General features: G+C 36.7%; 1 protein-coding gene across 1 annotated transcript in view; it reads left to right on the top strand.

The window, feature by feature from the left end:
• Positions 1–16,615: 16,615 nt before the first annotated feature.
• SEMA3E (semaphorin 3E) overlaps positions 16,616–22,086 on the top strand; it is a 143,578-nt gene continuing 138,107 nt past the window's right edge. The window contains exon 1 of the mRNA XM_051644194.1: positions 16,616–17,060. Coding sequence (XP_051500154.1) covers positions 16,946–17,060 — 115 coding nt within the window. The 5' untranslated portion in view covers positions 16,616–16,945. The remainder of the gene's footprint in view (positions 17,061–22,086) is intronic.

Here is a 22,086-nt window from a genome sequence, read left to right as displayed (position 1 = left end):
CATGTGAGCAATGTTAAAGAATGTGTGCAATATTAAATGACATTGGTTAATCTACTAATTTGGTTTATTATTTCTCATCTGATAACTTTAGGTTTGAAATTTCAGTGTCAAATGCCAAAGATCAGCTTTGAACTAAACAATCTTGTAGAAAAGAAACAAATAGCAATATAAGAGAATCATTAAGAAAAATTAAAACATATGGTGATATAATTTATTCCAAGTATTAATAACTCTCAGCTAAAGAGTAAGAGTTTCCACTTTTGGAAAGTGAATTCTGCGACAAAGAAAAATAATGTCAGTAGTAAAAAAGTTATATTAGTTTGACTTTAGTATTTAGCAGCTTTCATTTTTTTCTCTGTATTTTACCAGAAAATGTTTTGGTTATTTTATAGAAATTAATAAAAAGAAACCACACAGTGTTAAATTTATTATTATTATTACAATTATTATTTGGGTTTACCTACAGAAATTAAAACTTTATAGCACCCTTCTACTAAGGGTCAAAATTTAATACAAAATGTGAAAGTCAAATTCATCACATGATGCAAGGACTGCAAGTATAAAGGAATACAGGTTGGTCTCCAAAATGTATCTTCCTTGTTTTATAACAGATGCTGGGGGAAGAAGAAGTAGCACAATTTTGTTTCAATACATTTGATGTCTTGGGCATTCTGGAGATAACTGAGTGCAAAACAAAGTAAGAAAAAATAGCTTCTGCCTGCTAATAAGCCAGCATTTTAGGCTGGGGCCTATAAAACTAGTCCACCCTCAGGTAGGGCATAAAAAATGTTCTGTCAAATAGTTGAAAAAAGAGAGGAAGGAAGGATAAACAAATGACCTTTTCAGGTCATTCAGATTCGCATAGGAAGCCAGTGAAGCAGAACAACATCACATTGACTTGCTGGCCTGTGCCACAGTTTGTCACTCCATTCCAGTGCAAACGTCATCAGTTTTGTACCATTATAAAAGCAAAAATAAATTAAAAATAAAAAATCTTTTAGATGAACAGTACTGACAGATGTGGTAAAATGGAGGTTTCTCCTGTAACATTTTCTTTTGAAGGAAAGGAACATTCTTTTTTACTGAGTATGATGTTAGTTTTACCACCTTTAACAAAAATATAACACATTGTAATTTTATGGTTCACTTACAGTGCTACTACACTTTCTATGCTTTTGTGCAGTGTGAGACTGATCTCTACTTTGATAATTAATAACATCTGCCTCCCTTACATGAGAAATGATGGTTTTTAAACCCAAGATGCTTAATATGCTCAAGTTTTGCATGAGACTTCCAGGAATTTTTTTTTTAATATTTAGGTCTGTGCAGCTTTCTAAAGGGCTTCAAGCTTCAGGGAAATAAGTTTATTTTAGCTTTTGAATCTGAAAGAACATAGTTTATTTAAAATTGTTTCTGTTGTGGCTGCTTGGTAGGGAATATATTAATATAAATATTTAGACTTACAGTGTGAAGTATCTTGCAGTTCAAAATGTATGCAATTTTTGTAAGATGAATGTATATCCAAAAGGTGTTTGTATTCCAGACTTGGTATCTTTATACTACATAAATAGTCAAAGAAACTGCTTTACTGGATATTTCTGATATGAAATGTAGTTCTTATGCAGAACTTCAGACATGAAAATATTAGATGACTGTAACAAATACCACAAAAGCAGAGCCAGGAGTTTAATCTGGATCTTCTGAACAATAATTGTGTCTCTTTATTTACTAAATTAACCCCTTAGGAAAAAAAAAAAAAATCTATATTACTGTTCGGTATCTTTGACATTCCTGCAGTTGTTCTTTTAAATCCCAGTAAAGCAGTCATGTGGTTTGGAAAGCAGCAAAAGGCTGCATATTCAGCAATTGTGAAAGGAAGCACCAGACTAGTTATTAGACAAGTGAATTAAATTTTTCTAGACTTTGACACTAACTTTTCTAGCTGGCTGATGAAAGAGGAAAAACGGTGTGCATAATTCATGGTACGATGTAATGGCTGCCAATTGGAAGAAATAAGCTTGTAATTGGGAATAAAATTTTCTGTTAAAATGCAATAAATATTGTCAGTGTTTTGGGGAGGTAGTCTGCATTCTTGGTAAACCTAAGCAATTCAGGTAGATCTTAGTTCCGCTAAATTTAGCTGCTTAAATACGTATAGATACTAAACTATGCAGTAGAGCATAGACATGTAAATGTCCTCTACAATTAATGAAGAGATGTACCTGCAGTATAGTCTAGGATACGTATCTGACATTTTGCACTGGTAGTTTACTGATATTAAGGCTAAATGGACTCTATGCTTAGTGTTCATGTAAGGCCTATTTAAGCTTCATGACCAAGCCATCAGTTAAATCCCAAGAACTCCGGAGGGAGAGGAAGCCAGAAAAGAAAGAGATGTCTCATCACCAGGTGGAGCGAAGAGGTAAAAGATGAAAAGGATAAATACAAAGATGAAAGATATACCTGGTTCTGTATGTGTTTCTCATTTAACAGAATGAGAGAATTACAGAAGGGTTTGGGTTGGAAAGGACATTAAAGAGCATCCAGTTCCAATACCCCAGCCATGGGCAGGGACACCTCCTACTAGACCAGGTAGCTCAAAGCCCCACCCAACCTGGCCTTGAACACTTCCAGCGAGGGGGCCTCCACAACTTCCCTGGGCAACCTGTGCCTGTGTCTTACCACCATCACAGTAAAAAATTTCCTCCTAATATCTAATCTAAATCTACTTTCTTTCAGGTTAAAACTGTTCTCCATTGTCCTACCACTATCTGCTCTTGTAAAAATGTGAAAAAATTAGAAAAAGACCACTAAGCAGTTTTAATTATGCTCTTTTTTGTTGTTGTTTTTGCTCTGTTTATCTACCTGTTTAAGAGTGCTCTTTTCTACTTTGGGTGAAAATTTTGATTGTTATAATAAGATTTGTTATTTTTTTCTTTTTTCTTTTTCTTTTGTGGAGTTACAAAATTAGGTCATTGAGCAGCAGAAGTGTTTGTATAAATTTTCCAGGTTTCTGGTTGGAGCTGGTGTTTTTGTAGTGGCCGCTATAAAATTTAAACCCAGCTCTTGTTGCTGCCAGTCTGATTTTGGCAGAAGGAAACATTGTACAAATATCACATGGTCTTCATACCAAAGTTTCAAAATCGGAAGCCTATTCTCCAAAACAGAAATAAACTTTACAAATAAAATCCTTTTCCATTAAGAAACAAACAAAACAAACAAACACCAATCATTTAACTGTAGAAATTTTCCATATGAGGAGACTTTATAGAAAGGGAAGAAAATTATGGGGAAGACAGAAATGCATGACTAAAAGCAAGTTATCTGCAATAAAAAGGAAATAATTATTAATTAGTCTGAACACATTTTAATTTTATTCTGTTTTTATTATGAGGAAATTTAATCCAAGGGCTGGAATCACTTGACACTATCTGGTGTTAATACAAATATTAATTTTAATAGGAGGAACTCAGATACAAGTATTATATGTTATTTATAAGATTATAAGGAGTGAGGAATTTCAACATGAAAATGAGTTGGACTTCCAGGAATTTTGATCAATGCAACATCACAAATGTTGCTATAAGACTCTACAGCCAACTAAAGACCAGAAATGTAAATGAGCTTTTTGCTACCAAAGGGTCAATTAAATGTGGATGGCTATAGAAAGTTTCCACAGGGATGAAGAGCAGATTGAGCTAAGGAGAAGATCCAAATTAAAAACAGTTCTCAAAACTGTCATTGATTATTATTTTTTATTCTTCCTAAATATTTTGTATTCACTACATTGCAACATAGAGTAACATGGAGTAAAATTACAAATTTATGAAGAATACAGTTCCAAAATTAGCATGGTCTACAGAATTAAACTTATCATTCAAATTCACAACTTGCAGAGTATCAAACATTTTAGGAATTTGTTCCAAGCCAAATCCAGTCCAGAACATTAGCAGCCGCCCTGGGTTAATTTCTAGTTTTATTGTCCAGTGGTGAGTGTGAAATATTTGGACTGAGTCCCATTTTCTGCTCGGTCCCATTTTCCTACTGTAATATGGCAGGTTTTATGTTCCTTCTAGCTCCTTTGGAACCTACTGTAGTTGTGCCTTCACTTTTCTCATACCCTATCCTAAAAACACAGTTACCTGAAATTATATCTCTCTATTTCACTATGTATCTGCTTTGCCTCTTTGCATTGGCTCCTCCTTGACATGCAGTTATTGGTGAAAGGGCTCTTTCTACCTCCTTTGTCTAGAGGAATATAGATCCATTTCTGGGGAATTCTATTTATGTTTTTTGTTTATTTTAAACAGGACAGGACTCTTAATAAGTATTGTTTCCAACAAAAGTGACTGAGAAGGGCGACCAGTGAAAGTCTAAAATTACGGAATGCAAAAATCACAGATTTTCAATATATTTCTCAGATCGTGGGTTTTAAGGGTCAAAGTTGTGGGCCTTCTATAAAAGTTATAAGGGAATAGTCATAATATCCTGGTAGCATTACAATCTGGAGGGAAATATTCAAAGAAATCTTTATCCTGAGACAAATTCCTGAGAATATATGTGGAAAAAATTAGTTCAATGACACAAGCTTAGAATTAAGTCTTTTCAAAAATTAAGTGACAGTGAAAGACATGTGAGTATACAATTTTATTTTTAGGGAGTTCATTTAAAGATATTTTAAAAACAGGATATTAGCTGTGGAAAATTACTGGCCCTTGAACTAAAATAAATAAAATATGACCTTCAGTAAAAAATAATTCTTCCCAACTTACAGCTATTCAAATAATGAAGGCAATTGGTCATTTGTTGGGTGTTCAGCCCACAGAAAAAAAAGCTGATTAAGATTTATGTATTTATAAATATATACTTTTAGTTGGCAGGCTTTCTTGATCAAGCACACCCCTTTTTTAGAAGAAAATGGCAGATTTCCATAAAAGTGACAAGTAATAGCAATCTTTCTCAGACAGGCTTCCATTCTGCTGAGTGTTTTAGTCTGATGTTCTGAACATGGGAACTGAGTGCCAGATCTGCTGAGGTCTTGTGAATAGTCCTATGTGAATAATTGTATTTCAGTACTTTAAAACTGAAAATGAAGTTTCAAGTTGAATAGAATGTTAAATTCTTTTTCTTAAAAAAAAAAAAAAAAAAAGAAAAGTAATAGGAAGGAAAAGGAAAAGGAAAAGGAAAAGGAAAAGGAAAAGGAAAAGGAAAAGGAAAAGGAAAAGGAAAAGGAAAAGGAAAAGGAAAAGGAAAAGGAAAAGGAAAAGGAAAAGGAAAAGGTGTTTCTGCAGTGGACATTGGAAAAAAGGTTCAAGTAGATCTAAGTCAGATAATCTTCTGTTTGAGGTAGCTTGTAAAAATACTAGACCACTGTTCAACTTCATGCATTGTCTCATTCACACACACACACAAAAAGGACTTTGGATTCACGGGTGTAAATCAAATTGTGACATAGTTTAAAGGTGCATCTCTCACATATGGACACTGGTCTATTGGATCAATATAGGCAAGACGCACATTCTTTATTTAACAGTTTTATGAGCTTAATCATTGCCTCACAATTTCCATGAAAAGTATTTGTATCTAAAATGATTCAGTTAATTTGATCTGAATTTGTCAGTGGCCAGGACACAACTCACCCTTTTTTTATCAGTTCATATACTATTAATAAGATTTGACATCTATGCTTTATGAATTCCAGGAGTTTAATTTTGGATTAGTTCTAGTCTGATTCCCTGGACTGATGCCCAGTAACAGTAGGAGCATGTTGTTTGCAATACTGGAATGTATCTTCCAGTGTAGAGTCATCAGAAAGGAATCCAGTTTGCCTTTTCTCCCACTGCTCTGCAATGCATGTTACGTGAAACAGAAGATGCACTCCCGAGTCATAGTCCTGGTCAGTGTTCATGTAGACAGATGCACCCCTTCTTATCCTGTTTCTCCCCAGGCAAATCCTTTGTGCTGTCAAAAGGGGATATAAGTTTTCCAGGTTATGCTGTTTGCTTCCTTTTCTTCTATACAAAATAATTTATTACACTCTTTTCTTTGGATTCGTAACAATCATTTCAATGCATGTTTCTGGTGAATCTTTGCAAATTTGAACATCCTTTGACCTTAAGACCAGAAATTACCAGTAGTGATTGTAGATTTTGGCACTGAGAACGAAATAAGGAAAAGGCTGAATGAAAACAAACCTTTCAAAAAGGAAAGCAGTAATTTCAATTGCAAAGACGTTGTTTTGCTTCCATCGATACAGTTGGAAAAAGGACAGAAAAGTCCCTTGAATAAGCCATATTCAAGCGAATTCACAAGTGATACTGAGAAACCATGCACATTGCAAAGGTTTGGTCAGAAAGTGAAGAACAGCTAGAGCTGCATGATGACAGAAGTGACTAACCTAGCCTCCTAAATAACATTTATTTCCAACAAAGCGAAATAAGTGATAGTCGCTGATCAGAATTTGTTCTCACAAAATGGTATCTGACTGTTAGAAGCTTCCTAGCATTAACAGAGATTGGTAATTGCCTATGAGTGTGTCCTGCAAGAAGAAACAGTGTCCTTCACCTGCGGTTGTGATGGGAAGGAGTCTTTGAGCCTGTCTGTCTATTCACACACAAGCTGGAAGAGGCAGGAACACTTTTTTCATGGCAGAAGTTTCAGCATTTTGTGCTGACTCATACTTTATGAAAAGGAGGAAATCAATCCACCTTCATTCCAGGTAGCAGCAGCTCAGCCATGTCAGCCTGAGATACAGGAGAGGTGTCAGTGGCAAGGAAAAAGGGAGTGTGCTTACTCTGCAGTGGGAAACCTGACTGCAGCCAAAGCCTGCTGCAACAGGGAAGGCAGAGGGGTCTGCAGTTATGGAGTTAAGGGACTGGTTTCTGTCCTACAGCTGAAAATGAAGAACAAAGAGAAAGTTCCTTGCCCTCACCCCTATGCCTGTAAAATCTCTTGCAGTGCATCTCAGTCTTTTTTCAGTGAGCCTTCTTAGGACTTATTAATGTTTCATTTGCTTTCTGACTATTTTTCAGACTGTTCCAATGACCTCTTTCCAGTCCAGGAGACAATTCACTCCAGGGGTGCCTCTGGGCAGGTGGCCCAGAAAGGCTGCACAAGCCATTGTCCTACACAGTCCTTCAACATTATCTCTGTAGGCTTTGTGTACTCAGAAGAGCTTGCAGGCCTTCATAACTCACCTGATGGTATGCAATCACAGAACCTTAATTTTGTTCCATAAAAATGCCAAATTAGTGAACTGCAACACCACCCCCAAGGTATTATTAGACAGTTTGAAACTAATAAAATACCCAGGGTGATAATCACACATTGGGAACTCAGGGTCATGGGGAAACCTTTGGTCCATTCTTTATGTAAGTGAATGGGCCAATCTGCACAATAATAAGACACAGATCAGTTTGTGCTACTCACACTTGTAGCAACAAAGCACCCCTGACCCTCTTAGCATTGGAGAGGTACCTTCCAATCCCACTTCTGCCCCTGGCCCTCCTTTGTCTGCCCTCAATTATCTGGAACCAGCTCAGCTCAACTTACCCCATAAAAACCTCTATCTTCCACCACCTCAGAACTTATTTTTTACTGGACAGATAGAAGATCTGTGATCTCTGTCTGGAATAATTTTCATGAAATTACCATTTGTTTTGGGGGTATTTCTGAAATGGAAAAAACATATATAAAACTAAGGAGTAGGTTGTGGTTTTTTTCTGTTACTGGGAATACTTTGTTTTTGTTTATTTCCCATTTTTCTATTACTAAAAATTTCAGGATTTTGAACCCTGACCCAACAAATCATTTAACCGTATGCTTAAAGCACATCAACACTCCTGTTAAAATGAGTGGGGACTGTTTATAGTCTGAAGGGTGTGTAAAGTATTGCCTTGGATTATGGGAACAGAAGAAATGTATTTTATTCACAAAGTTTTCAGTTCTGACATAGTCTTGCAACTAATTTGATATAGCCCAAGAAATTCAGTTTGGGGAATTTTACCACCTAAAATAGGGGTTTTTTTGAATGAATCCTTTTAACATACTCATATTTTTCACAAATGAATTTGTAATTTCAGGATATTTGGTATGCCTAGCTGTCCGTCTTAATAGAAATTGAATCAAGTCATTTTACACAACCAGAAAATGAGGTTTCTGGCCTTTTGGTGATGCAATGATTTGGCTCTGAAGCCTTAGGAAAATGTAGCTGGAGGAATAAGAGCTACGCAGACTGAAGAAGTGATACACAGCAACCAAAATTAGAGAGTTCTGCATTTTACAGACCACAGACCACATTTTTATTCCAAATGATTTAACAGCTACCTAATATTTTAATTATTCTTATTTTTAAAACTTTATCACAGTAACTGCTAATGGCAATTATACTGAGCATCAACAGTGACACCAGACTGTATAACTTGCTGTATTGTAAATCAGGGCTTTCCCCAGGTAGCCATAATTTGTATGTCCTCCTCGTTTTGTCTGCTTCAACTTTTCTATTTTAGGGAATACACATGTGCTTTGTGTTAGAGAAGGGAAGTTATAGCAGATTACACTACAGACTATGGTGACTTTCCTTTTTTGGGTCATGCCCTCCTTTGGTTTTGGAGGAAGATGGTCACTCATATAAAAACAAATTATGACTCAGAGAATCCCTGCAGAGAGATTAACCAGAGGAGAGTGGTTTTCACTGTGCCCTCACCAAGTACTCAAAATCCCTATATAAATAGTCTTGTACTGGTCTAATTAATCAGCTCTCTAATCCTTGCCTTGCCCATTACATACAAAGTGGTTTTGTTAATTCAAAATAGACATGGTCTTGACCCACAACATTTATAAGATCATAGCATCTAGGCATGGAAAACAACTGATACATCATCCGGTGCTCCTCCCCAGCAGGGCAGGGTAGTGTAGTTAAAAATGACCCACATAACATGGCTTTGACCACATCCCAAACTAGCCAGTCCACTGTCTTAATTCATTCTGCTGCCACAATGTTTCCACTGATTTTTCTTAATACCTTGTTTCATAGCTCCAGCCTCTGACTTTGATTTCAGATCAGCTATGGTGAGGGAGTGAACCTCCCTTGCCTGAGGACACCTTTCCACATTGGTACAGACAATTGCTCACCTCCAGTTTATGTTTCTGTTTCATTGCTGTTCTTCTAAATTGGGGAAATTTGTGTATATTAAATTTCTGTATCAGTCAACACAGCTTTAGTATTTGATTTTTGTTTTTTTCCCCACATTTGGCAATACTGTACTTTTGCTACACAGCTGTAAAACTGGATTTCTGAATAGTTACGTTAATAACTATAACCATTGATTTTGTTGCTGGAACAATGTCAAGTGACTATGAAGACAGCAACAACTTAGCACATGAGGTTAATACTTGCCCATCCTTAATAATGACATAAAAGATCTCAACAGGCAGATAACAGATTTCCCTGAGATAAACTATTCACTTATCTAGTGGTAAAATAGACTGACATTCCTCTCTCATTTCCTCAAGTTAGTAATTTAAAGGATTAAGTTAATGCTGTTTGATACCCTGTCCAGAGACTTCTTAAAAGCTGAAGTTGTTGGCTCTTGAATAAAGGAAATGTATTAAAGCCTGTGTGGTTTTTTCCTTTTTCTTTTTCTTTTTTTTTCTTCTTTTTTCCTAAGTGAATGTGTTGGTGGTTCAAATAAATATCTGTCTAGACGGATGTCAAAAATAAAATCCCATGATAATGACCTTATTCATTATTATAATAATAAAGCAGATAGTGGGGGGAGGGAAAAAAAGTGTTTATGATGTAAGGAACACCCAAGTTCTGAATGCATAGCCATATCTTTTTTTTTTTTTCAACTACTGTACAGCAAAGGACAGTAAATCAACCAGACAAGAAGTTCTCTTACATAGAGACATTATTGCCTATCAGTGCATATGTGTATGTGCCTGTGGTAAAGTGGAAAGTTTTGGTTTTCTCCTTGAAAGTGATTATCTGGTTAATGCTAGGATTTCTGAATTTCTTAAAGGGAATAGATGGTGCAGTTCCCACCATGCTGGGCTCCTCGTTCCTTTGAGATGTTTTGTACAGAATTTGAAAGGTTTGACATTTGCACTTCCCAAAGCTGTGAGAGCAGCCACTGCTCACCAGGCATGGCTGCAGAGTATTGGGGATTTGTGCCCTTCAGAACTCAGCATCACAGTACCTTTATGTTAGCTGCCTGACAACTGCAAAGGGATTCAAAGCAGGATATATACTTATGGATGTCTTTAAACCAAAGAGGGAATTAATGTTTTAACCACTGTGACACAGAAGCATATCAGCTAAGCTTCTTTCTGTATTGCAGTTGAATACAGACAGCTCACTTACAAGTTGCTCCAGATTAAATGCCAAAAAATGTGTCATTAGATTTTCTTCATCTTTCGTTCAGTTTTTGGACCTATGTTGCTGTCATAAGAAATCTAATTAATTCCTGAAAGCAGATTATGTCCCACTGATGCAAATCATATCATACACCAGCTCTTGCTCCCTGCTTTTGGGATCTGTCATGGCATATGTCTTCCACTAATAGGTGCAAGTGGAAATACAAGTGTAGGCCAGGACTAATGTCCAGGGTGATGATGTCACCACCTTGCTCAAGGAGGAATGTGGAATCCATTAGTGGGCAATAAAACTGGAGCTGGTTTTCAAATATTTTTCATCCAAATGCATTTGCAGCTTTAAAACCTGCAACTGATTTGTGGTCAAAATTGTTTGTTTTTTACAAATGCTTTCCATTTCACCTTTAGGACAATAATTGCATTAAAAAATGGCTGTAGGCTTCAGACTGAAAATTTGTAGGTTATGTCTTTGTGTGTCTTATCAAGGAAAGTAAACCTCTGTTTGCAGATGTCTGACAATGGCCAACCACTTCATTCTTTCATCAAGAAATTAATAGCTAAGAACTGGAGCAACCAAATGGCACCTCTAAGGCATAAAATGTCATTCTCATATAAACCAGAGATTTGCTTGTTGTTTTATTTTTTTTTAAATAGTGAAGAATAATAAAACAATCGATTGGAAGCAGAAACATTCAAAGGGAGAAACAAACATTGTTAATTTGGGATAGAAAATAGTATAATTAACTTTTACTAAAATATATTCCTCATTCTGAATCAATAGGAAATATCTGATAACCATAATTACTTAATATTAGACTTTCAACCATTACATTTTTATTTCCTGCTCAGTGATCTGTAAAAAATATGACATGTATCTTGATCTTCAGCAACAACTGTTTCTTTTTTTTTTCTTTCTTTTGAGAGTTTTCAACAGTTATTTAGTAGCAAATATATCATCAAAAATACATTCCCCTAGAGATATCAGTAATTTGATTTTCATCTATAACTAACCATAAAGATTGCTGTGACCCATGTACTAAACATAAGTCAGGCACATGGAGTTGATTTCAGGAATAAGATACGCTGATAGGCCATTTTTTTCACTGCCAACCTATAAAGAAATCCCTCAAGAGAGCTGCATTTGAAGAAAGAAATGTATATTACACCTGTTTTGTAGGTTAACCAAAGAATGCAATCTATGTCCCAAGTAGTACTGACATTCACCAGTAATTAGTCATAGAAATGATGCTACTGCAAACGTTTCAAGGACATTATGTTTCAATATTTACCTGTCAAAATTCAGTCTTTCTGGAATTAAGGAGGAATGTAACTTAACTGAGTATTCTTATTCTTCCTCCAGAGCATTAATTTACTATGTAATTTTGTGGCTAGTTTGAAGTACAGGTTCATGTTCAGTCAAACTCTTTTGAGTAATTAATACTGTCTAAATTTGATCTTAGTTCAAAGAGTGAATGCACTGTGTATAAAACAGGAGAAATAACACTTTCCCATCCTAGAGACATTACATATAAACACATCTACTTTCACCCAGAGTTAGGGTTCAACTTTTGTAGACAAAGGAAAATGCCTAAAACATGTCTAATCTGAAAATTTCCTATGAGGACTAAGTTCTATTAATGTTTCCTGTTATTTCCTTGTATCAAACATGATCTGGCAACACTCCTCTGATATCAGTTAGCATATCCTCCCACAGGTCGGTGGGGTCATCCAAGAGGTGGTTCTACTCCCTTTGTTGAAAGAGATCCCAGAAGATATTACTGAGTGATTGCTCACCTTGGATCAGCTTTTTCCTGTTCTTGTTGTGTCTTGTCAGTGCTCTAACTTAACATGTTCAGAGAATTTTTTATGGGTTGATTAGGAGTTTTAAGGCTGCAGTATCTGCACCAGGCCAATGACAAGCAGCTGATGCAAGAGATTCAGTTACCAGTTTGTAATGGAGACTGGAACAGACATGAATTCCTGCCTGGAAGACAGAGATAAGACAGAGATAACATATTACATGATATATAGAGCTTTCATTTGTCTCCTACATCTCTTCTAAGGATTTCTGTATGATAGAATTTGAGAGCTGATGTATCAATAATAACTGCAATGCCCAGTGGATAAGTAGTGACATCAAGTTTTACAGATTAAGTACTGGGAGATGTGTCTTTTAAAGTTTTGTCTATTAAATAAGAGGCTTAGCTGTGTAATACACCTGCCACAGGTTATAGTGCTAATGATGATACAGGCATCAGTAATGTCAGTGAAGGCCACACTGCTTCTCTTGGGTTTGCACAACTTCTTTTGATGTGCAAGCATAGCTCAATAAAGAAAGAAAATTCCTGCCATGGCCCAGTGTACCATCATCAGAAGTAGGAGAGTGTGTTCTAACTTTTAAACCTGTTTTAAGTTATGTTTATGGCAATTATTGAACCACCCCAGCTTTAAAATTTCTAAACATTTCATTTTGCTTTATAGCTATAGTGTTTAGAATTTGTTACTGGTGCTAGTTACTGGTGCAGATCTACTTATTTATATCATGCTCTCACGTTTACATTTCACTCGATCAGTTAAACTTAACTAGTTCATGTCATATGTCAGAAGTATTCTGTGTTAGAATGTTTAGATTTACAGGCTCAATGCCTACCTTAGAGTTGCTCTGGACCTGCAATAGCAGCGGCAAATCAAACTATGGTTCACAAATTTTACATAGCAAATCACAATTAATTTGTAGTTCTTTTAATGAGCTTCTTTACGGTACATATAAATAATGCAAATGTACACAACCACCTTATTTTTTCCCTTTCTATTAAGAAAACCTGTTGTCTTCCTCTTCAGGACTGTACAAATTCTGCTCCAGAAATCAAATATAGGCTTTGCATTTGAATTTCCAATATTCTTTACTTACATGTTTCCAGACATGATTTTTCACCTGTCTGTCAGCATTTACTTAACTGGAGATTTTACTACTGAAACAAATTCAGGTTTGACAGACATCTGTTGTATTTGCCTTATCAAGAGAAAATAAGCAGTAAACCCACCTTGTTTACTCTTTGGAGACCAAGAACTACAATACATGCAGGCTCCACAGCCCTGAGGCATCTGTATTTGTACTCATCTAAAACCGAATCCTAATATTTGAACATCTTTGTTGCCTTCCTTCTACCACTGTTTAAAATCCTTTAGGAAGAAGTCTCTCAAAGCACTCCTTGAGGCAAGACCATATGCCTATTTAATTGAAAAGATGCTGATGCAAAGAGCTTGACTGCCTTGCCTGAGGCCACAAGTTTCTTTTGACTTGAAACTGTGTGCACCTTTCCACTACTTGCTTTGCATCCAAAATTGTTGTGTAAGCGTGTAAGGCTTGCAATCCTTATACAGCAATTGAGAAAAATAAAATGAGGATTCACCCTGTGAGTATATTTACTTTTCTTAGGAAAAAAAACAGTCTCCTGAATATACCGATACATAAATTTCCCCTTTCTCTTCTACTCTGTTAGGTCTCCTTCCAGTGCAAGCAGCTTTGCCCATGCTCAGCAGCCATTCCCAGCTCCCCCATGCTGACACATCTTGCTGACAGTCAAAACCTGAATGTTGAGCAGCAGCTCCAGCTTCTGCTTCTGCACCTTAACTCCATGGCCCTTCTCTCAGCAGTCAGTCAGGGAAGGACCCCGAGGCACCCGCGTGGCCCACCCTGCTTGAGAATCAGATTTCAGACAAAAAAGCTTTGTCCTTGGGCACAAATATGAAAATCAGCTTCTTCAGGTATTTCTGACTCTACTGGAACTCCAGCCCTGGGTCATGTTGTTTTTGTAGGGAGCCAAGGAGCTGTGTAATGGCCGGGGATGTGTGGGGTTAGAAAGCGTGTGAGAGCATGTAAGCTCACGTTGGCGGGGAATTGCCCTTTTTTGTATATATGTCTTGTCTGAATAGACCTGCTGCACTCTATGTCTTATCTAAAAACAAAGTAAGGCACATAGTTTCCAGTAGCTCCCTTGATCCTTCACCCCACAGTTCCCTTTCTCCAGCTGGAAAATAAAACAACTTTAAAGTTGGGGAAATTGTTTTAAAACTTGTTATATTACATTTGTTGTACCGCTTCAGGATACCTCATGCCCAACTATTCAGTCTGATTAGCATCTATAATCTTAGCTGCAGCCTTGGAATTACTACAGCTTGAAGAGGAGTTCTGGAGAGAGGCAGAATGTTGGGGTTTGCACCGTTTTGGGGTCATACTTTACTCACTGCATATGGTTTTAGTTTTCATACTGTGAGCTCACATTTGGGTTTTTGTGTCCTTTTTGAAAATATATACATTAAATTTCAATAGGAATTCACAGAATCACATTCAAAGACAAATGAAAATTTTCATAGAGTCTTCACTAACCTTAGCAGTCACCAGGTCATGCTCATTTACAGCAGATTGTAATGGTCAGCCGCTGAACATTTGTATGCCCCTGCCACAGAAAGGTGTCAATAATAATAATCCCGTTGGGTAGATGGATAAACTCACCCATGCTGAGGTCAATGCCTGCTTCTGTGCTGACAATGTCTCAAACACACGTGCTGAGCTGCTGCCAGACAGCCGGCACATCAGCAGAAAATTCAGTGCAACCTGCAGTTGTGTGCAAGAAATGGAGCAAGAAGTTGTGTGATTTAGCTGTTGCTCCTGCGGTTTAACTGCTGTTGGCACTGTTTCCAGCTGATTTAATGCAAGCCCAGGTACATGTGTGTGACCTGTTGTTGGAGACCTGTTGTTGGAGAACTAACAGGTAGATGTGACCTCCTTCCTGTTCCTAATTATACAGCCTCTAGGAGTCCTCAGGCACTTTCATGATTTACTTCTGTCTATTCATCAAAACTGCATTTTCTTCTTAGTAGTTAATATTTTTTATTCTTTTTGAGCAGATCTGTCTTCATCTGTGCATCCATCCTGTTATTACAATTACTAGCATTTCAGTATATTATTGTACTGGGTTATTTTCAGTTTGCTGGCATACAGAAATTTTTTATTAAACTTTTCCCTTCAGATATCATTAGCTTTTGTTGGGTACCAAATTTGCTTGAGTGCATTATTGTCAAATGCATATACATTAGGTTTCATTTTCCTTTTTTTTTTTTTTTTTTTTTTCTGTATAAAACACTGGGAAGTATAAAGACTTGACATGACTTTAATGCTCCATACCATTAAAAAAAGTGAAATTGTTAATGAATAAAATACACCTCACAAAATTCTAAATTATTCTATGCATGAGATCTTAATAACAGAGAACTTAATTCCTTTAATTAACATATTCCAGACACAGAACTATAGTCTTGATTTATAAAAATTAAGTGTTTGCCATATGTATATTTTTAAGTTACAGATGACATGAAAAAAAGATTTCTGGTATTTGTTAGTTGCAAAATAAGGTGGAGCTGCTTGACACTTGTGAATCTAATGCTGTTTATCATGCTATCACAGCTCTCTGCCTAGGTTTTTTTCTTCTTTAAATACTGTCCAATCCTACAAGCATTTAGTCAGATAAGTAATTTTACTGAAGTGTATGGATGACCCAGGATTCCAGACTTACAGGTGTTTAAAAACGTAATGGGGAGAAGTCACATTAGGGAAAAAAAAAATATTAAAAAAAATCACAAAAGATCTATTTTTTTCCATTAAAGCAAGAAAGGGTAGGCAACTGGAATATTTTACTCTGATCCACTTAGCAGCATGCTGTTTAATGGCTCTACATGATAATGTACTTAAATAGTTAATTCAAGGGTTAATCCTCCTCTAAAACTGAGCTGGGAACAAAAGCTGAAATTACTTTTCGAAAGGGAGGGACGGGAGGAATTCTGACCCTTCTCCTCATACTTTACAACGTGAAACCACAAAGTAATTGAGGAATCAGTGCACGGCACGTGGATTAAGACGCTTCCTAGAAGCCGCTGGTACTGTACATTGCCTCAACCCTGCCTGAACTTTCTCAGCGAATGCAGCAGCCTGACAGCCCGGCTTCCCTGTTGGGTGGATCCTGCAGCTCCAGGAGGGAATGGCACTTCTTGTTTTTAATTAGCAAAGGTGAAAGGTGAATTAAAACTAGCTGTTTGGCAAGTCAGAGCAAGGGGCTGAGTTCTGAAGAGCACCAAGGAGGAGGGTGCTTGCTTTTTTTTTTTTTTTTTCCTCCCTCCCTCCTTCTCTGAATGAATTGCCTTGCAGGAGGGACTGAAAATACAGCTTCTTCCTGAATCCACTGGCAGAGTTACTAAAGAGAGCTCAAGACACAACACTGCAGAGTAACGCCTTGGAATGTCCTCGCACTTTATAAACAATTGTCCTAGGGAGGGAATATTTTTACATGACATTTGCACAGCTTGACAAATGGCTAGCTGAGGCAGTGTGCTTCTCTGATGAATGCTGAATTTCCCAAAGAGAAAATATCCCACAAACTGACCAAAGAGAGAGAACTAACTGCACTGGGAAAGTAGAAGTGGAACTTGGAGCCTTAAAAAAAGAACCAACACCAAAACAACAAACAAACTGCAGCAGTTAAGTGAAGAGTGCAAGAATTTGATCACAGGCAGGATGGCATCTGCCCGGGACCTTTTAATCCTGGCACTATGTGGCTTGTTACTAGAGTTACCGACTGGATGTCATGCAACAGATACACGGCAGCCAAGGTTACGTCTGTCACATAAAGGTAGGTCAGTGTGTCAGGTTTTTTAAGACTTTATGCTAATGCAAGTTCATTGACTTCGGTGAAAGTATTGCATCGGGGTTAAATTATGGTCCTTTGACAGAGTAAAATATTCCTGTTCAGAAGCCTTGCAAATTGTTTCCTTGTACTAAACTGCATCCATAATTAAGTTTACTGGATTCAGAAAGATTTAAGCTACTTACAGTGATGAATTTAGGCTACTGAAATATTATCCTACCTGCAAGTACGTTAGATTTGCTTGTCATTCTGTCTTATCCTCCATGCTGTAAGAAGGATGTCTGGTCTCTAATAAGAGGGAAAGAAATAGAGAAGATAACCTGTAATTATTGCTGAATAAATATACCCTTATGCATCAAGTAACCCTAAAAAAATTAAATGTCTGTTTCACTTTTAGAATTCTATCTATCTATGAATATAGCTAAAGCAGAAAGACTGAATTCCTGTGCAACCATATGATTCATTTTCTAAACTAGCAAGTGTCATCACACTATAATTAAAATGACTGCCAATGTGAATCTGCTTGCAGTTTAACTGAGTTACCCAAAGAAGAAAATGTCATTTTCCCCTGACATATGTACGTAGAGTGCTTACAACTTCTTTGTTATTGTTTGGGTTTTTTTTAATATTATTTAAGTTGCAGTTTACCTGAAACCTGAACCATTCTTCCTTAGCTGCTTCAGAGTCTCTCCTTGCTCAGTTCTGGATTGCATATGATTGAAACTCTTGTTTTAATCCAGTGTATTTTTAAAAATACCTGTGCAAAACTATGACATTTCAGTTCTCTGCAGCAGCACACACATTTGTAGATTATGTACTTAGAAATATATGAGAGGCAGTTATTTCTGTAGGAGTGAAAAGATGTATGTGTGCAAGCTACATTAATCATTGGCAAATGAAAAATATTTTGATATTACCTCCTATGCAAAGATAAAAAAGAAAATGCATTTTTGTTGACATAGTTGGGAATGTGCAAATGATAATTTAGTCAATAACATTTCTGTGATTATGAAAGTGATAACCAAGCTGCATCAGTGTGAGTATGTTAGAACACCTATTTTCAGTATGGCTAAGATTTAAGAATTAGCATCAGCTCCATACAGAGATAGCTTTAGTCTAAACAAGGTTTAATTGTGTTTTATATAGCAATCTGAATTACCAATTATGAGGAAAGGAGAAGCTGAATAGGATAATTGGTCAGAATGTCCTGCTAGGAAGCTGTAAGAAATGGGGTTTGCTTTTATAGGGCAGTGAAACACATTTTAAAGAAAGAAAGATTTGTCATGGAAAGCTGTCTTTTAAGTAAACAAGTAATTGCTCTCAATGAAATCAATTATATAACCCCTTTTAATATATAAACCACTTCTTTTTTAGCCTATGTTTTCAGAGTACAGTAGGAATGAATGACAAATACTGATTATATAAATTTTTCACATCTCTTACTGCTGAAAATGTGCATTTGCACAGATTTATTCCTAGGTGTAATTACTAAGGCTATCATTATTATTGATACTTGTTTGCTTGTGATGGGGTAAGGGAGCTGAGAAAAGCACAGTAAAAGAGACAAATAGAGCTACTGTTATGCTGTTTCAGGACTCTGGCTTAGCTGCCAGTTTTGGCAAGCTCCCTACTAGGGTGCTGCAACTATTAACTGCTTCTGTGCTTACTTGTAGAAGCAATTGTTTTTCAGTTGATTGGAATTAGTGTACATTTCACTGCATACTACTGCCATTTTCAGCAGGGAGCTAGTAATTTGGCCATAACACATAATAACTCTGATATTTTCAAGGAGATTTTAAAACATCAATTTCTCAGAGAGGGCTAAACCTCCCCTGCCCAATGTCAGTTCACTCAGATCCAATGACACAGAAAAATCTGTCCCAAGTAAATTCTCTACCATGAACACACACATCACCATCTTATATTTCACCTGGTACCCTACCATCACATTAGTCACACTCATGAAATGTGACTGGTTTTACGAGCTGTGTTGGAGCCAGTGAGTGTCTGACCACAGATCCCAAGCCAGAGGTTAGAAGTGGCATACCTGCCTGCACCCTGGGAACAGCTATTGCAAACCCCGCCCTCCCCACCCCCGCCAAAAGAATGTAGCGACGGAGCATGAAGACAATGAGTAAATGTCGTTGCTGTATTCACTAATCAAACGGGAACAGCAGGAGGGTCCTTCATCTTAATTGCATGTACTCCAGGGAATGACTGCAGTGAGTACCAACTATGCACAGAGTAGTTACTAGGAGGCGGTCATGCACCCTCTTCTTAAAGCTGCTCCAGCTTGTCCTGTGAGTTGCCATGTGGTGCAGATGATGAAGCCCATATGTGTAAATTTTCAGTGTGGAGTAACTGTAAATTCAATTAAAAATTTCACTACAAAGATCCTGAAACATGAAAGTAAGCATGCCTGCTCACTGCCTCCCTTTGTAACTGTGGATGCTGGTGGGCAATCAGGATTCAGGCCATTGCAAGATAGGCCAGTGCTAACTGGTGAGATAAAGCTTATTCTATGAGGAAGTGTATGGACATGAGGATTTTTTGTCATGGAAAAAGTATTTTAAACCAGTCAGGTTTAAAATCTTGATACTTTTAAGAGCTAAGAGAAGACATCAACAAATTAGAAACAGAGCCTCTTTGAACTTTCATAAATTCACAATTTTTTAATGTTTTCATTAAAACTGATGCTCAGTGAAAGTGTAGTGAACTCAACAGTTAATGAGAACTTTTTAATCTCACTGCAAACCAGGCTTCACCTGCAGCACACACATGCCTCCAAACCCCCTGCAACAAGATCAGGTCCTAACCCTTGAGCAGAGGGGTCTCCTGATGGATAGGAATACCACAATCCCCTTGCCAGTTAAGGGATATATAGTGCAACCCGTGTTTGACTCTATGGTCATTTACTCTGCTTCAGTGGGGGTTAGTGAAAGTCTTGCATTCTTGAGCTACTGTTAAACCAGTCAAGTTAATGCAAACGGTAATGGTGATTTCTGGTAAGGTAGAGGATCCTCTTTATTCACAGTAAACTGTAAAATGAGAATTTTGTCGTTCCTTCATATAGGGATAGAATTAATCCTATAACCACCTAACAGTAATTTTATGGTTCTAACTTCATTATTAGCAAGCCGAACTATATTAATATCCAGGACTTGAATGTGTTTTCCTCAAATGGTCAGCTTTTTTGTATCAGAAAATTTACACCCCAATTAGTATCACTTGTAATGTTAGTGGTATGGTTATACTAAAAGGTCAGTGTTTGATGATGACCAAGAAAGATCTTGCTTGAGGTAATAATGCACTCCAATAGCTTCTTGTTGATTTGTAAAGATAAAAATATATTATCGCTTTCTCAGTATAACAGAGAAAAAAAGTTTCTACATTAGTAAGTTATGGGTTGACAACTACATTTAAAAATCATTAGCTCATTTTACATACAGTACAGGCTCTGCCTAATGAGGTGTTAATGGAAGCCAAGCTTCAGCCCCTATTCTTTATAGGCCGCTGCTCAAATTCTTTCCCAGTATCCCACAGTTTGAGTTCTCGCAATGGGAAATATATAATTAAGGTGAAATCAGCACACACTGCATGTTAAAAAGAAACTATTTACATTACAGATTGAAATGGATTGGGTTTCCAGAGGACAGGAGGGATATATTTATGTAAGCCTAACAGAGCCATACTAGAAATATGTAGGCCTGAAGAGCCCATGAAGGATGTAATTGTATAATCCAAGCCCTACACATGGCTTGCAGTGCATTTCTGGTTTTAGGGTTTTTTTCCTAGTTTGTGAATGTGGTAAAGAGCAAAGATAACACAGTATGAAAGTGAGATTTTGAGCTTTTACAGTGGTCTGTACAATTTTCTTGCTGCAATGGGATCTGATGTAGTCAGTTAAGTGCAGAGATTTGCAGATTTTGCAGAATCTGTTTTCTATTTTACCCATTTCTGTTGCTCTTCCTTGGCTTGAGGGATCTTGGTATCACATGATCTCAGGTTTTGTAGCTATGCATTAGACATTCTTCTTGTCTGAAAAAGGTATGGCTAAGTAAGTAGCCATTGTACCTGCCTTTCCAGTCCAAATATCTCCTTTTATACCTGCTGCTTTCTATAGTAGAGTCAAGCTGAAGCAGGCAGAAGCAGACTGAATTTAGAAAGAAATGGTCTAGATCAGAATATTTATGCTCCAAGCATAAATATTTCAAAAAATAGCAGCAGACAAGTAAGGAAGGGAGAGCTGAAATGTTGCAAAAGAAGAGTGTACTTTCTGTGTTCATATACAGGCATCAACATATAGAATGTGTAATACAAATCATTTAATGTATAAGAACTTAATTTTGTTAGGGCTGGCAAATTCATCTTTGGGGATGCTGAGGTGTGTTACAGAAAAAAAATAAAAGAGTTTCATTGAAATTTGCAGGATCCAGAATCTCAGGATACCTATATTAACTTTCTTGATAATTGTAGTTTAGAATTAATTGTAATTAACACTAGGAGTTTTGTAATGCTTACACATCATATCTTACTGTGTCTCTTCCTTACCTAGATTGCAGCAAAATTTAGTCAAGGACTAATGGGTAAATTGAATAGCAAAAATGTAGGGAATTTTTAGACAGCTATTTATGAATTCTGAAGTAGGTATATATATTTAATGCAAGTGTAGTATCTTCAATTAGTAATCACCTGGCCACAAAAATTGTGGCTAATTAATGACTAGCCATATACCCATATCTGAATCATGACTGATTCAACTTCATGCATGAAAATGTTTTCTATTTTTAACAGCTTTCACTCTAATAAAATTTTAGTTTTTAATTACTAGGAAGGACTGGTTTTCCTACCAAGACAAATTTAAATTTGAGAAAGATGTTAAGTCATGTTTGATATAAATCACCTTGAATTTGTACTAGAACAAGGATTTGGCTTGTGATCTGTGCTTATATATAGTCCAGGGAAGTCTGTATTAAAGAAAGATAAATTATTATGTGTATGTATATACCCA

Source organism: Apus apus, chromosome 1 (genome assembly GCF_020740795.1).
Source record: "Apus apus isolate bApuApu2 chromosome 1, bApuApu2.pri.cur, whole genome shotgun sequence".
NCBI lineage: Eukaryota > Metazoa > Chordata > Aves > Apodiformes > Apodidae > Apus > Apus apus.
The sequence above is the reverse complement of the archived record's forward strand: the minus strand, read 5'-3'. Positions and strand labels throughout refer to the sequence as shown.